The sequence below is a fragment of the Emydura macquarii genome, unplaced genomic scaffold (assembly GCF_026122565.2).
Source record: "Emydura macquarii macquarii isolate MOO-44397 ecotype Brisbane River unplaced genomic scaffold, CSIRO-AGI_Emac_v2 contig_75, whole genome shotgun sequence".
In the NCBI taxonomy this organism is placed as follows: Eukaryota; Metazoa; Chordata; order Testudines; family Chelidae; genus Emydura; species Emydura macquarii.
Window position 1 is genome coordinate 12,418,995 of NW_027130212.1, and position 13,996 is coordinate 12,432,990.

A 13,996-nucleotide genomic window follows, 5' to 3' on the forward strand; every position below is an offset into this window, starting at 1 on the left:
AAATACCTCTTTTCCTTCCTCCTCCCTCTTTGGTGGAATGGTACTGCAAAGAGGAGGATAAAAAAATCAGACATTTTAGGATATGAGAGGAAAATATAGCTCCTTCAAAACAAAAGTACTTCTCTGTAGTGGGCTTCAGTGCAGGAAATTCATAGAGAACAAGGAAAAATAGATATTGAAAAAGAAAGTATTTTTTCCACCTGAAAAACAGAAAATAACAGAAAATAAATGACAACAGAAGAAAAATAATTCTTTCTCTGCCAGGCATCAGGTGGGTGAAACATTGATGAAAAGAGCCCCAGCTGGTTTCAGGCAGTAGACAGAAATATATTTGTAAAGACCATTTCAGCTAATTTGACTGTTGTGTGGGGTGAATTTTACCAATTGACTTGTAATTGGACCATCCTGTCAACAGAAAAAAACCATACAAGTATTGAACATGACATATGTAAGAACATTACTGTCATCTAGGCCACTTTTATTGAATATGTAGAAAATTATAATTGGGCTAACAAGCCTGATAGTCAGGCCTACTTCCAATTATACTATACAGCCTCACTCATGCCTGTCCTTTCTTTACTGGTATACTATAGATACTAATTCTTCAGGTCTTATGGCCAACTCAGGATTTTCAAAACCATTAAATATTGTGGGATAATTAAAGATAGAAAACTAAGATTTCGTGGCTGAGTTAGCATAGTTACATTTTTTTAATTAGGATAGATCCAGCTCATATATGGTTAGAATGTCCTTGTCCCCCTCATCCCTACCCCTTGCTTGCTTGGCCAAAGGAGGGCTGCTGGAACGGCTCTGGCTGTGGGAAGAAAGCAAGGGCCACTTGAAACTCCCACTTGTGAGCAAGTGAAAGTAGAAGGTGCAGAGAGGAGCGGGGAGTTTCATGAGCCTTGGGTCTTCTATCTTGGTTCTTCCCTCACCATACCTGCCAGAAAGAGTAGGTGGCCAGGTATATGGTGGAAGTAAGAGGCCCCCCAAAAGGGGTGAAGTAACTCCCTCCATCCCCCAAGCAAGGCAGTATCAGAGGAGGAATTGTGAGTTTCTGAGACATAATTCCTCCACAAACGTCCTCCTCGGGCAGTGCAGTGTCACAGTGCGCCAAATGCCTTGGGCTGAGCATAAAAGCACAGTCTTGCCCATAGTATCTTAGTATAATCTACATTTGACAAGAGTCACCCGGGTTGAATTTCAGTCTCTGGTTATTAATACTTCTATATTATGTATTGCATTCATAGGCATATGTGCCTGGATAATGGAAGGTAGTTCTCATGATGCTCTTTAGGATATTTAGGGAAGGGAAAGCAAATCTTGAAAGACACTTCACTCTCATGTGTTGCTTCATCTTTATGGTTAGCTTGTACACTTAGACACCATCCTGAGTATGTAGTGTGTGTAGCTTTCCCACTCCAGGGGAGCACTGCTGCCATTGTGCCTCAGAGACACCTATCTGAGGCACAATTTCTCTAGAGCACCCCTTTTTCACTCAGTTTGCTTCATCAGTCATTGACAACACACTCCTCCTGCCTTGCACATCCAACCAGCTTGGATCACTGGTGCCTGGGAAGGAAATGAGCTATGGCTGCATTTATTCCTGCCTCTCCTCTTTCTTCCTCCTCACTCCCATTTTCTAATGCTAGGAAGTATTGAGCTCTCAGCCCCATCTTTCCCATTGTGACAAGAGCCACAATCCATGGACAACACATGCAGCCATCTAAAGGAGTGGGAACCCCTTATTAGCTGCATGCAATAAGCTTGTTACCTCACCAGATCACTTCAGAGGATGCAGGATCAGGCAGGATGATAGCACAGTGAAATCCTATACGTTTAGGTAAAACGTGTTACATAACATAGATTAGCAACTATTGGATATATATTTTAAGAGCTGCTGTCAGATTATTTGGAAATAGGTCCATAAAATCTTTATACGTACTTCAGTCAATGTATACTTGCATAAATGTAAGAATAGTTTATCTTATTTTCTTTTCTTCAAAACTATGTTTTTTTAAAGAAACCCAATGATACAGGAAAATAGAACTCTGAGAAATGGAATCAAAGGGGAACTAATGCTGTCATGCAGCTTATACAATCATGGAACACTCACAGGAAAAACTGTCCTGTAAGACTAATACTTTTTTAGAGTTTGGAAATATATATAAAGTTGAAACTGCTATTTATGATTAATGGTAAATGATTTTACTGTACTTCTTGCCACACTTTTCAAGGTCTTTTTTTTTGTCTTTTTTTTCTTTGTCTATATACTAACTAAATTCAAAACACAAGTCATCTGTCGTGACAGAACCATTGGTCAGAAGAAATTATACATGCCTCAAATAAATTGGTCAAATAATGTTAGAAATAGTTTTTGTTGGCTCTGAATCAATATTGATAAAGTTTCTCTGTATTCTTAGTAAGTAGATCCTTTGTCTAATCTATCTTTGTTCTCTTCTCCTTGTGCAATCTTTTCCTTGGTTCCAGCGGCTGCTACTAAGAACAAAGTTAAAGGTGAGTTTTCCCTTCCACTCTTTGATTTTCATTGCATGGTTCTGCAGTACACATTATCTCACTCAATTTTTCTTTTTTTCTTAATTACAAAAATGGCATAGGCATCTATCAGACTTATGCTCTGATAAATTACCCTTTTGGGTTTCTATAATTGCCTATAAATGCAAAGTGTTTACTGTTAGTTACCAGCCATCACTCTGTTTTTTTTACTGTAGTTTGCTACAATTCCTACAGTATTAGGGAAAACTTTTTTTAAAAAAGAGCTGTATGGATAAATATAAAACAAATACTCTGTAGTTCACTTTCTTTCATATGTTTCATAGTAAGATTAAACTATTTTATTTTTTAAAAATCAAGGTATCTAAAAAGCTAAAACTTCTGATTTATCAAAAATACCACACCCCCTGTCCTGATTATTCACACTTGCTATCTGGTCACCCTAACTCCTATATATAAAGGAATCTCTGTCATTCTGACCACTCATGAATGCTGTTGGACCAATCAGTTTTTTATTTATTTATTCTGATATTTTAGTCGCATAACCCCCTAGGGTGTGATGCAGTACAGCACTGGCTTTGCCTCTGTTTCCCTTCTGGTCTTCCACTGATGTATCCAAACTCCAAAAATCTTCTGGTTTGAAGTGGCTTTGCCTCCAACTAGGTCACGTTAAAGTTCCGCCCCTTCTGGTGTGCTCAAAATCCAAAGTGAATACAAATAAATATAAAATATTCCAGGCTGGGTTTTTGGCAAACTCTTCAGCCCTCCTGGGCTATGCAGTGTACTTAAATAAATCCTTCCACCCTTCCTGGACTTGGGCAAGCCACAGGGAACATCTGCACTGCAGGTGAGAGGTGTAATTCCCAGCTTGGGTAGACATGCACACTCTAGCTCAGAGCTAATGCGCTAAAAATAGCTGTGTGGCTGCAGTGGCTTGAGAATGTACTTAGGATGGTGTTGCACCTGGGCACCAATTAATCTGTCAAAGTACAGGATTCCTTAATACCATTAAATGTATTAAGATTTCTGACATATTTATGTTTCAAGTTGCTCTACCCTCTCTTCCTCTCCCATTCTTTTCTCCTCCATTATTTTTAATAATTAAAAAAAAATCTGATATATGTTAGGCTGCTTTGTAGCAGGTCTGACAGTATGGGCCCAATTGCAGAATCAAGCTTAGAAGTCCCTATTTTATCTGTTTTATATATAAGGTTATTTTTTTCTGATTATGAATTTCCAAATGTAGATACTATTTCTTTAAGAATGTACTTTTCACCCTAAAGATTCCTAAATCTCTGATTTTTTCTATTTTTTTAAAAGAGTGATAATTTAAAACTTTTATCCTTAACTTTTTTAACTCTGAAGGAATATTATTGAGTAAAATGTAGCTTAGATCCCCAGACTGCAATTTATATTTGCTCTAGGGCAGGTATAGTTTAGCTATTTGATTCAAAATAAATAGTTTAAGCTTGCTGATCTTAAAATCATTATACACCACTCATATCAAAATTTAGCATAAGTATTTAGGCTTTACATAGGAATTAAAAGATAAAGCATAGGACTCAGCAATGTATTTTGAGATATGCCAGATTTAAAATAGAATTAAGAACTCCAATAGATTCCATATTTGTTAAGTCCTAGTACTACATAAATGTTATTAATTGAATGCTTTCAGATGTAAATACAAAAATAAATAAATAAACCTAATTCAAATAGAATCTGACACTTAGTTGGCTGATGGCACTTTGTTGTGATATTACAATAGTGAAACCAGTGGTTAAGCTGCAGCTCAACTTCTGTTTCCACTCATGCATGACTTTCTTTTTTTTAAAAATCTCCTTTTTTGGCTGAAAGTTTGCATGCATCGGTAAGCTTGAGTGGGGAATCAAGGTCCATAATATATGACTGAAAATATGCTTTTGTGCATGCATAATATGAAATTCCCTAGTTTCAGTAGTGATATCATGGAGTAATGTCAAACTTTTGCACAACTTCATAATGAATAAGCAAGCGAACAAGAACACACACACACAGACAAAAACCACGGGTATGCATAAAGAAATACTCCAACACCCAAATTTGCCCCACATATGTATGCCAGTCAAATAAGAGATGGACTTTCATTCATTAATACATACTAGGAACTACAAAGTGAATCAGAAGTATACACAGGCTCCACTCATCTATGAACATTGGCACATATTCTTCACCCGCACAAACACACATACACTAAAAAGCAGGGGCGTGCATAGGAATAAAAATTTGGCTACTTTTGGAAGGGCACTTTCTTTGTCCACTGCAGCCGAAGGAAGTGGTTCCACCCTCTTCCTTCCCCATTGTGGCCCTACGGCCAGTGAAGCTGGCTCTCCCCCGGTGGCCAAAGGAGCTCTCATCTCCCAGCCTGGCCCAATGCAGGAGGAGCTCGCTCTCCCTGCCCTGGCCCCGAAGGAGTTCTGTGACCCTGCCAGTTGTGTCCCTGATTGTCCCCACTTCACACGCTCCTGCTAAAAAAAGATACACTACAAGCATCTTATAGTAAAGTGATTTTAACATTGTAACGAGCAAATCCTTTACAAGGTTTGGCTGTTCATTCTCCTCTTGCTCCCCTTCCTTGTGGTTGCAGGGAAGTTACTGTTTTTTATTTTCTTCCCTGCCCAACAACATTGTAACATAGGCACCAAATAGCTGCAGGGAGTTGAGCACCACATATTTTTTCTATAAAGTATGAGGTAGGAATTATTTTGGGGAAGTTTTATGGCCTGTGTTATACAGGAGGTCAGACTAGATGATCACAATGGTTCCTTCTGGCCTTGGAATTTATGAATCTATGAAACTCCAGATGAGGTAAAACCATGTTCTTGATCTACAAGGATCACTCATTCTTGCAGTGCCTTTGGATAGTTTGACTGTCTCAGTGGTGACAGCCACTCAGATATTGCGATAAGCATCCGGGTTTCAGTATATTAAATGTCTCTTGGCCTCCAGAAGTCTGATCCAGAAAACTTGGAAAGATCCAGTCTCAAGAGAGCCAAGTTGAGCATTCAAAGTGGGCACTGAAGCTTTGAATTGATGCTGACCATGATGGATTGGGCTTGCTGGGATAGACCCTGAAATTGCACCTCAAAATCTTTGGGCTCCTAGACCTGATCTAGACCAGCCACCGACTGTGTAGAGGCTTCACCCTTAGTTTCTTGATGCACCATTCTAGAGTTGTTTAACAGACTCCTCAAAGGAGGTCTCTCCTCTGCCAAAGCACTAAGTTGAATTCTTCCTAAAAGGGGTTCACTTTACTTTATACTGAATACTATCACTTCCTTCAGCTTTTGGCAACAACTAATCAAGGAGTCCAAAGCCAGCAATGATGGACCAATTTTCTGACAGCAAATAGTATTGGTAAGTCTGGTGTCTTTCTTCAACCGAATGAGTCAGTTGAGAAACTGAGGTGTGCGTTCCATGATTCAGCTTGCCTGATGCACTAGTAGTCAATCTTGATTACAGGGGCATTGGCAGATCCTGCACCAGTTACTTTGATGCTGGATACTTGGTGCAACAGAATTGACACAGGAGCTTCTGACATCTATTTTGGAGGATGGGAATAGCCTCGATGAACATAACCAAGACTATTTCTGAGATAATATGAGGACTCTTATAAAACCAAGTATCTTTAGGGAAGGAGAAAGATGACAAATCCTCCAGGAAGACCTTGCATGTTTGTAGTTTATTGAAAAGGATGCCAAAGATCTTCCACTTTAGTTTGGAGGATTCTGAGAATATAACTTTCTAAAGCATCCAGGGAAGGTGCATTCTGCAGATAGGTGGCAGTGCCTGCCGATCATATTCTGAAATTGCTAGCAAAGGAAGAGTGGCAACATCTGCATACTACCCAATCTGTTGTAATCATCTATTCCCCTGCACACACTTTCCCCTTCATTAGTTTCAGCTGTGGATAATGTTTTGCTTTTATTTATTGATTCCACTCCTAAAGAGAAATATCACATTTATACCATGATCCCATTCCCTCTATACCCCCTCTAATAAGCTCAGTCTATGTCTGAAGAATGAACACTGTTCTCTCTCTCTCTGGATATTGTGAAGGCTGCACTTCGGAACCTGCTCTTTCTGTGGGCTCTGGCTTAAAGCTACATTTGAACCATGTGTGTCTTTCATTCTAGAGCATTTCCAACATTGATTTAATGCCCAATTCTCTTCTCTGTAATCTAGTGGGCATCCAGTAAACTTTGTGAAAAATCTTCCTATTGTATTGCCATCTTCTGAAGTCCAAAAATATATTTATTTTCCTTTTATAAACTCAGAAAAATGTGATTTTTCTACAAGAAATAACTGTAGTTGAGCTGCAGATATATTTTGGTGGTTTACTGTAGCATTCAAATGAAGACAAGTCAATTGCCCCTAAGACTGAATTTAGCTACTAAAAATTAGCATAAACAACACTACTTTAAGTTTCTCAATTTCCAACATAAATAAATCATCACAGCAGTTTATATTCTGTCTAAACACATCTCATCCAAAAGCTAAAGATCACTTTGGACTTCATTTATTCACCTGATTCATGTTATTCCCCATTATGCCAATGAAATTGGTTTGTTTATGCTAAGATTAAGTTAGCAGGGGTTCTGTGAAGAATGTAATAGTAAACATACTGATTTATTAAGTATATTTATATAGCACAAGTGAAGAGTTAGATTTTTCAGGTGATTTTTTAAAAATATGTTTATAATAGAGGTGAATAAAAATTGTAATTTCAATCCTACAGAAAATTCTGATTTTTCCAATATTTGTTTTCATTCTGAATCTGAATGAAATGTCAACATTTTTCATTGAATGAAAAGTTTAAAAAAATCAATTTAGAAATGTCAAATGTTCTGTTTTGAGTCTGTTCAGTATTAAACTACATCTGATTAAAGTGCATCAGTGCCTCATGGGAGTTGTAAATTCTCAGTACCCCCTATGGTCTGGGTTCTTTTGCTGGATTATGTCTCTTATGATGCCCTCCCCGAGGTGACTCCCATAATAGATCACACAGCTTGATCAGAGGAAAGATGGAAAGTGAGGTCTGCCTTAGGAGCCAAAGAAGAGAATGGGGGCACATGAAGCACATGAACTACAACTCCCATGTGACACTGTGGTGCCTTAGGGAGATAATTTAAAATCAAACTGACCCAGAAAATACTTACTTTTGATTTTCCTAATGGAATATTGAAAAAAATAGGCAAAATCAATTTTTTCTCATAGAAAATCCCATGTAACTAAAACCCCTTGAAATTTTCATGTTATTCTTCATAAGTGAAAGTTTCTTCTTCAGCAGAAGCTGGAGAGTAATGTACTTCTGCCATAAAAGTTCTTAATAGAACTGAGGCCACAGGCTATTCTTAGCTTATTCAGTCATCTGCTCCTCCTAGCTTGACAGCGTCAGAGTAACTATTCTCTCCACTGGCATTGAAAGCAATGGGAAAGGATGGCCATTTTGAAAAGGATAATTTTTTGTGAGTTTCCATGAAGGGGATGACTTTAAGTATCAGTCTGTGCTGACAGAAAAAGGTTCCATTTTGAAAAATAAAGGAAAAATGACCATTCATCCTAAATACTTCTTTTCAAAAGCTACTTGTTGTACAAGATTTACTCAACAAGCGAGATGGGGAAACTAGTGTGTAGTATGTGTATGTATTTACAGAGGAATGTTGGAGGGTGCAGGAAGAAGAGGAAATTTTGGGGAGAGGAATGTGGAGGACAGGAAAGAGGAAAAAATTGGGTGGGATGTAAGGGAATATAGACAGTGCAAATGGAAGGAGAAATTGGGAGTGTAGGTCTGAGGAAAGAGGAATTGGGAGTATATGAGCAGGGGAATGTGGAGAACAGAAGGGAAGGAGAAAAAGAGAAAACATAATGTATCTTCAAAAATCAGGTTAATCCAATCTGGGACTATGTACATTTTAATCATATAACTATTATATGGCATTACTACAGGTCAGAGTTAAAGTTATTTGAGTCCTTAACTGTGTTTTTACACAATAATAATACTTTTTAATTTTAACTCTACATTTCACAGCTTCATAATACTTGTTTTGGGGGAAATTCCCATTTTTTTCTGGGAATACATACAACATAGCATGCTGATCACTAAAAGATCAGCACCAACACATTTTTTTTGGAATTGCCTTAGGAAGGTACTTAGGAAATAAAAATGCTAAGGGAGCTTATTCACATAGCAAGGACCAATACCACACACATTTTTGTACAACATGAAAGAAGTGTGATCTAGTAATCATCATAAACTTAATGTGTGAGCCATTTACAGTTTCTAATGTTAGGGACGTCTGCTTGGAATGCCTGCAAGATCCTGCGCAATGTGTTATCTAGAGGTCCTGCACACTCATTTCTGTTATTTCCTTTAGAAGTGAAAGGATGCTGGATACTGTTTTAAAAATTAGTCAGTGGAAAAAAACAATCAACACAGTTGGCCATATAACAAAAATGCTGAGGTGAACATTTTTTTATATAGCTATTTTACTTCCATAAAACAAGGGGCCAAACATGGAGGACAAGTCTATCAATGCTATTAGCCAAGATGGTCAGGGATGAAACCTCATACTCTGGGTCTCCCTCAACCTCTGACAGCCAGAAGCTGGGAGTGGACAACAGGGGATGGATCACTCTATACTTGCCCTGTTCTGTTCATTCCCTCTGAAGCATCTGGCATCGGTCACTGTCAGAAGACAGGATACTAAGCTAGATGGACCACTGGCCTGATCTAGCAGGGCCATTCTTATGTTCTTAACGTAATCCTAAATTCCAAATCCTGTCTGAAACCACAGAAGCTTTTCCTGTCATCAGGGAATGAAGTAAATGAATTGAACACCAAAAAAAAGACCAAGTAGTATTTGTCTTATTTGCATTAGCTTCCAAAAGTTCTGAGCTGTTCAATTATTAACATCAGTCAGACAGTACTTCAGTTGTTGCAGAATGGTTTGTTATAGGAGGATAAATAAATCTGGGTATCATCTGCATAAAAGTGATATATTGCATCATAATGGTGAAAGATCCAAGCAAGTTGAAGTATATAGATATTGAAAAATGTAGTTCCAATACAGAACCAGGGAAACTCCATAATTCAAAGGAACAATATCAAAGAACCATTATTTATGGTTACAGGCTTTCACCATTGAGACAAATAGAAATGAAAACCTGTCAGATTCAATCTTTAATAGAAGGTCGTTACAAAAACTTGTTAAGGCAGACTTAGTAGCATGGTCTGATCTAAAGCCTGGTAGAAAATATTCCGGTACTGTGTATCACTGAGATAAAACAGCATTCCTTTTTCTATAGCTGTCTCTTTGTCCTTTTGCTGGGATAAGTTGATTTGAAATAGGGTAGAAATTTAAGAGTTCCCTTGAAGACAGTGGAAGAGTTCTTAATAAATGTAGGTGGTTTGTGAAAGTATTGTTTGGGAGACTGTTGTGGGGTGTATATACCCCATGCTAGACCAGCAACCAAGGGATTAATGTAGGTACTGCAGGGCAATGCTAAATGGCAGCCTCACAACAGTTGGGAGAATAAAAGAGCTGGGAAGGCTGCTGCCAGAGGAGCAAGCAAGCTGGAAAGGGGAACTCCTGCCAACAAGCTGCTGAGAAGCAGCTCTAAGACAATATCTGGAGAAGGGATGATCAGACCAACAGATTGAAAAGCCTACAGAAACCAGAGGAGGTAGGAAGGAACTCAGGGCATGGCCCAAGTTGTTGAGTCCTGATTGTGCTGGGTGTATTGAAGGTCCTTGAGCTAGAACCCAATGGAATGGGGGGTCCTTACCAACTTTCTGAGAGACTTAAGAACTGAGGGTGTTTTACAGACCCCCTGGCATCAGGACCAGCTGACTCCACCAGGAATAAGGAGAAATCCCACACTCCACAGCGGAACTTGAGCAAGAGGGACCAATTGACCATCCTGCCAGATGGAGTGAATGCTGGTGCAGTGCTTTGCCTGGCCAGAGGGGTGTTGTGGTATTAACACACCAGCCTACAGAGAGCACTTGTGTCCAGAAGAATTCCACACCCAACATGTTTTGGTCTTTGAAAATCTGTTTACTTGTTTTGGCAACTAAATGGGAGCTGTGCTCTTTTCAAAATCCAGCCCATAGTCTCTTTGTCCTCTGCACTCATCGAATAGGTACTACTGGGTAAAAGGGCATGGAGAGGGGAAGAGGCAAGAAGTCTGAAAGCCATCTGTGTGAGGAGTGCACAGCTAAATCTGCTTTGCATGGTTGAGTGGCTAGGCTGTATTGAGAAGAGACAAAGAGTAGTAAAGGGGCACTTGAAATATGTACTAGTGCTCCTTTCTCTATGTTCCCACTGAAGGTATTAAATGATTGCTCAATTGGGGTAAGTTCCTAATGGGAAATTTTAAAAGGAATTGTCTGTTGTTTTCCTCCTCCCACTGGAAGAAAATAGTTGGGAAGCCTATAAAATGGCAGGCAGCATCAGTTCTAGGTTTACATACCATACTTCTTCAGTCCTCCTACTGTTTTGGGGGAGGAAGTTGGGAGCATAAGCTGCATCATCCTTCAGGGATGCAATCTTCCCTTAATGTGGGAATCTTTCTAATTGTAAAAATAATGTGTTAATGATACCTACTATCTAATCTAAATTAGCGTTTATCTCCCAGAAATGAGTACAACAGGCCAAAGCAAATCAAGACAGCAAGTCTGGGTCACAAGGGCAATACTTCATTGTATTATAAGCAGCACTGCAACTACTTTAAAATCTCAAAAATAAACTACAGGATGTAGTTCAGAATCAATAAATTCTATGAGTAAGAAGAAAATCTGAAGATATAGGAATAGTCTGAGCTCAGAAGTTTTCAGAAAATTCACAAAACTATTGACGTGTTTTCCTCACATTCTAGCTCTGCCTCAGAGGAATAAACTGTAATTCATAATAGTTCTAAATAAAGTTTCTGGCTGTTCTTTATCCTTTGCAATTACACTGGAGGCCCTGACTTCTTTCAGAGTTTTCCAGTATTGAGACAATATTGAGATTTCCACAAAATAGTGTGCATTCACAGTCCAAATGCTTGTTGTTGTTCCAGCCAGCATCTGTGTCCTTCAGGGCCCCACACTCTTACATACCAAAAAAACTGCCAAAATATGAATTTTTGTCTGAATTGAACCAGTTTCCCAGTTTTACTGGAAATAGTAATTATACAATTCTACAGCATTCTCAGCTGTTTTTAGCATAGTTTATTTTGTATTTGTTTTCCAAAAAATGGCATAAGCAATCTAGAGCAGTGAGTCATACTAATAGCGATATAAAATGCAGAGTAAAATCACAGCAAACTTGCAACAAAGCAGATTTAACAAAGTGTAACCTAGGGATGGTAAGGTACAGGACGCATCTGGAAGAAGGAAGGGGGCAGGTTGTCAACCTGGGGCAGGCCTAGTGTGGTGAGACCATTGGCTGAATGTGCGTGCTCCACAACCTGTCATGCATTTCACCAGCTAAATTGGTTGATGCCAGCTTGAGGTGGTCAATCTAGAGGAGTTTATCAAAAAAAAAAAAAAAAAAGGACAAAACATATTTGTTTATTTGTGTGAAGCAAATGGACACAGACATGGACACTAAAAAGTGACATCCCAGTTTTGAAAGAGGCATGATGGTCCTACAAACATGCCAGCTATCATACCTCCTCTTAGACGAAACAACAAAAAATCCTAAACTTACAATTTCTTGCAGTTTTAAACTCTTGAACCTTAGAAAAAGATAATAGGATAGTGCTGTTGGTAATCACATCAGATATTAAATATGCACACACACAAACATACGCACAAGCTTCTCTATTATGTTAATGGGTTCAATTAAAATGCAGCTAATAGCTCCAAAGTGAAATAAAGTTGCATTGTTGTTACAAAAAAATTAAAACTGTTCTATGAAGGGGTCTGTCAATCACAGGGATCAGAAAATGCTGGGGATGAGTCGGGGAAGGATCAGGAAGTTTCTTAAAGGGAGATGGTCTCAGCAGGACCAGGGAATATGCTATTAGGGAGTTTTGAGGTGAGGAAACAGGAAAAGATGAAAAGCCCGAAGATCAGAAAGAGAGTAGGAATGCTCACTCTAACGAACCACTTTTTTGGTTATTGGATTTTGGGATTCTGGCTCAGAATGAATGACATGATAAAAATAATAACAATTAATAAAAAGCCTGTTGGGAGATAGACTCATATTTTCCTCTTCCTCTTATCTTTCTCTTTTTGTTTTAAAATGTTTTAAGAATTCAGTCTTTTATATTGTAAATGCAGTATTTTTCCATATTTGGATGTACTGCTGTTTGTTTTTTTACCGTGTAAACTTTGTTCATTTTTTTTTCCTCGCTTCCTCTAATTTTCATGTTTTTTTAAATTTTATTTTTATTTAGTAAATGACTTCTTTTTTTTCCCAGGAGGTGACCAAAACTTTTTCACGTATTTTCCTTCCCTCCCAACCATCCAAGTGATCATATTTGAGTTCTGATAAAAAGTCACTGTGGCACTTACACACATTTTCAGAACAGCTTGGTGGTACATTTCAGTTGAGCTCTTTTGAAAATCTGATCAGTTTATGGAGTGTATAAATGGGAGCTCTCTTGACACTCTAGACCAGAGTGTGAGTGCTGAACTCTTACAAAAACCTGGCCAGAAGTGTCGTAAGAGTGCATGCGACTTTGCAAACAAGGGCCCTGAATGTGTGCTTGACTTGGCACCGGATGTGCTTGTACACAGTGAAGTCAGTGGGGCTTGTCAAGGATGTGTAGATTCTGTGCTGTCCAGGTCACTGAAAGGTTAATAAGGAAACTGGCTGCTTGCTCAGCTGGGGCTGATTGATGGCCTCACAACAGCTGCAGAGAGAGAAGGGCAAGGTGGCTGCTTGAGCAGGAGCCTTCAGTAATAGACTGGTGAGAAGCTGCCCAGAAAACCACCAGATTCTCTGGGAGAAAGGAACACAGACTGTGAGTTTGGGAAATAGCCTTTAAGAAAGGTGTGGTGGGAAGCAGTAAGGGTGTGCAAGAAACCGATTCCAGCTGCTTCAGATTGGTTTGGAACCCAGAGGTCTGGGTTCCTCTACAAACCCTGGCACAGGGGTTATTAAAGTCTGCAGAAAAAAAGGAGTCCAACCCCCAGGAGACTAAAGACTGTAGAGCCTTCAGGGGGTGCTGATTGTAGATCTCACTGCATTTTCTATTGGTCTGAGAGGGGAGAGATTGCCCCAGAAGACTGGGATCATAGCAGGAGACTGTTAGAGACCAAGATTAAATCGATTGGGTGAATAAAGGGGAAACTGAGCTGGATTTACCCCACCATCCAGTTTGATTGTGAGAGGGTGCCCTTGGCTGATAGCAGTCTCTGATTGGATTCCAACTGCAGATTAACTCTGGGTTTTTTTTTGCATGTGACAAAATTTCAGAGGGGGCTGGAGTTTGTCTCATTATGACGTAATAA

The 13,996-nt window shown here is 39.0% G+C and overlaps 1 protein-coding gene across 2 annotated transcripts in view; it reads left to right on the forward strand.

Moving 5' to 3' along the window:
- Positions 1-13,996, forward strand: part of CADM2 (cell adhesion molecule 2) — a 908,788-nt gene that overhangs the window by 635,270 nt on the left and 259,522 nt on the right. The window contains exon 3 of one of the 2 annotated variants that reach the window (XM_067543384.1): positions 2,491-2,517. In XM_067543384.1, coding sequence (XP_067399485.1) covers positions 2,491-2,517 — 27 coding nt within the window. Of the gene's footprint in view, positions 1-2,490; positions 2,518-13,431; positions 13,507-13,996 lie in introns of those variants that run through there. The other variant, XM_067543391.1, reaches the window with a different exon arrangement.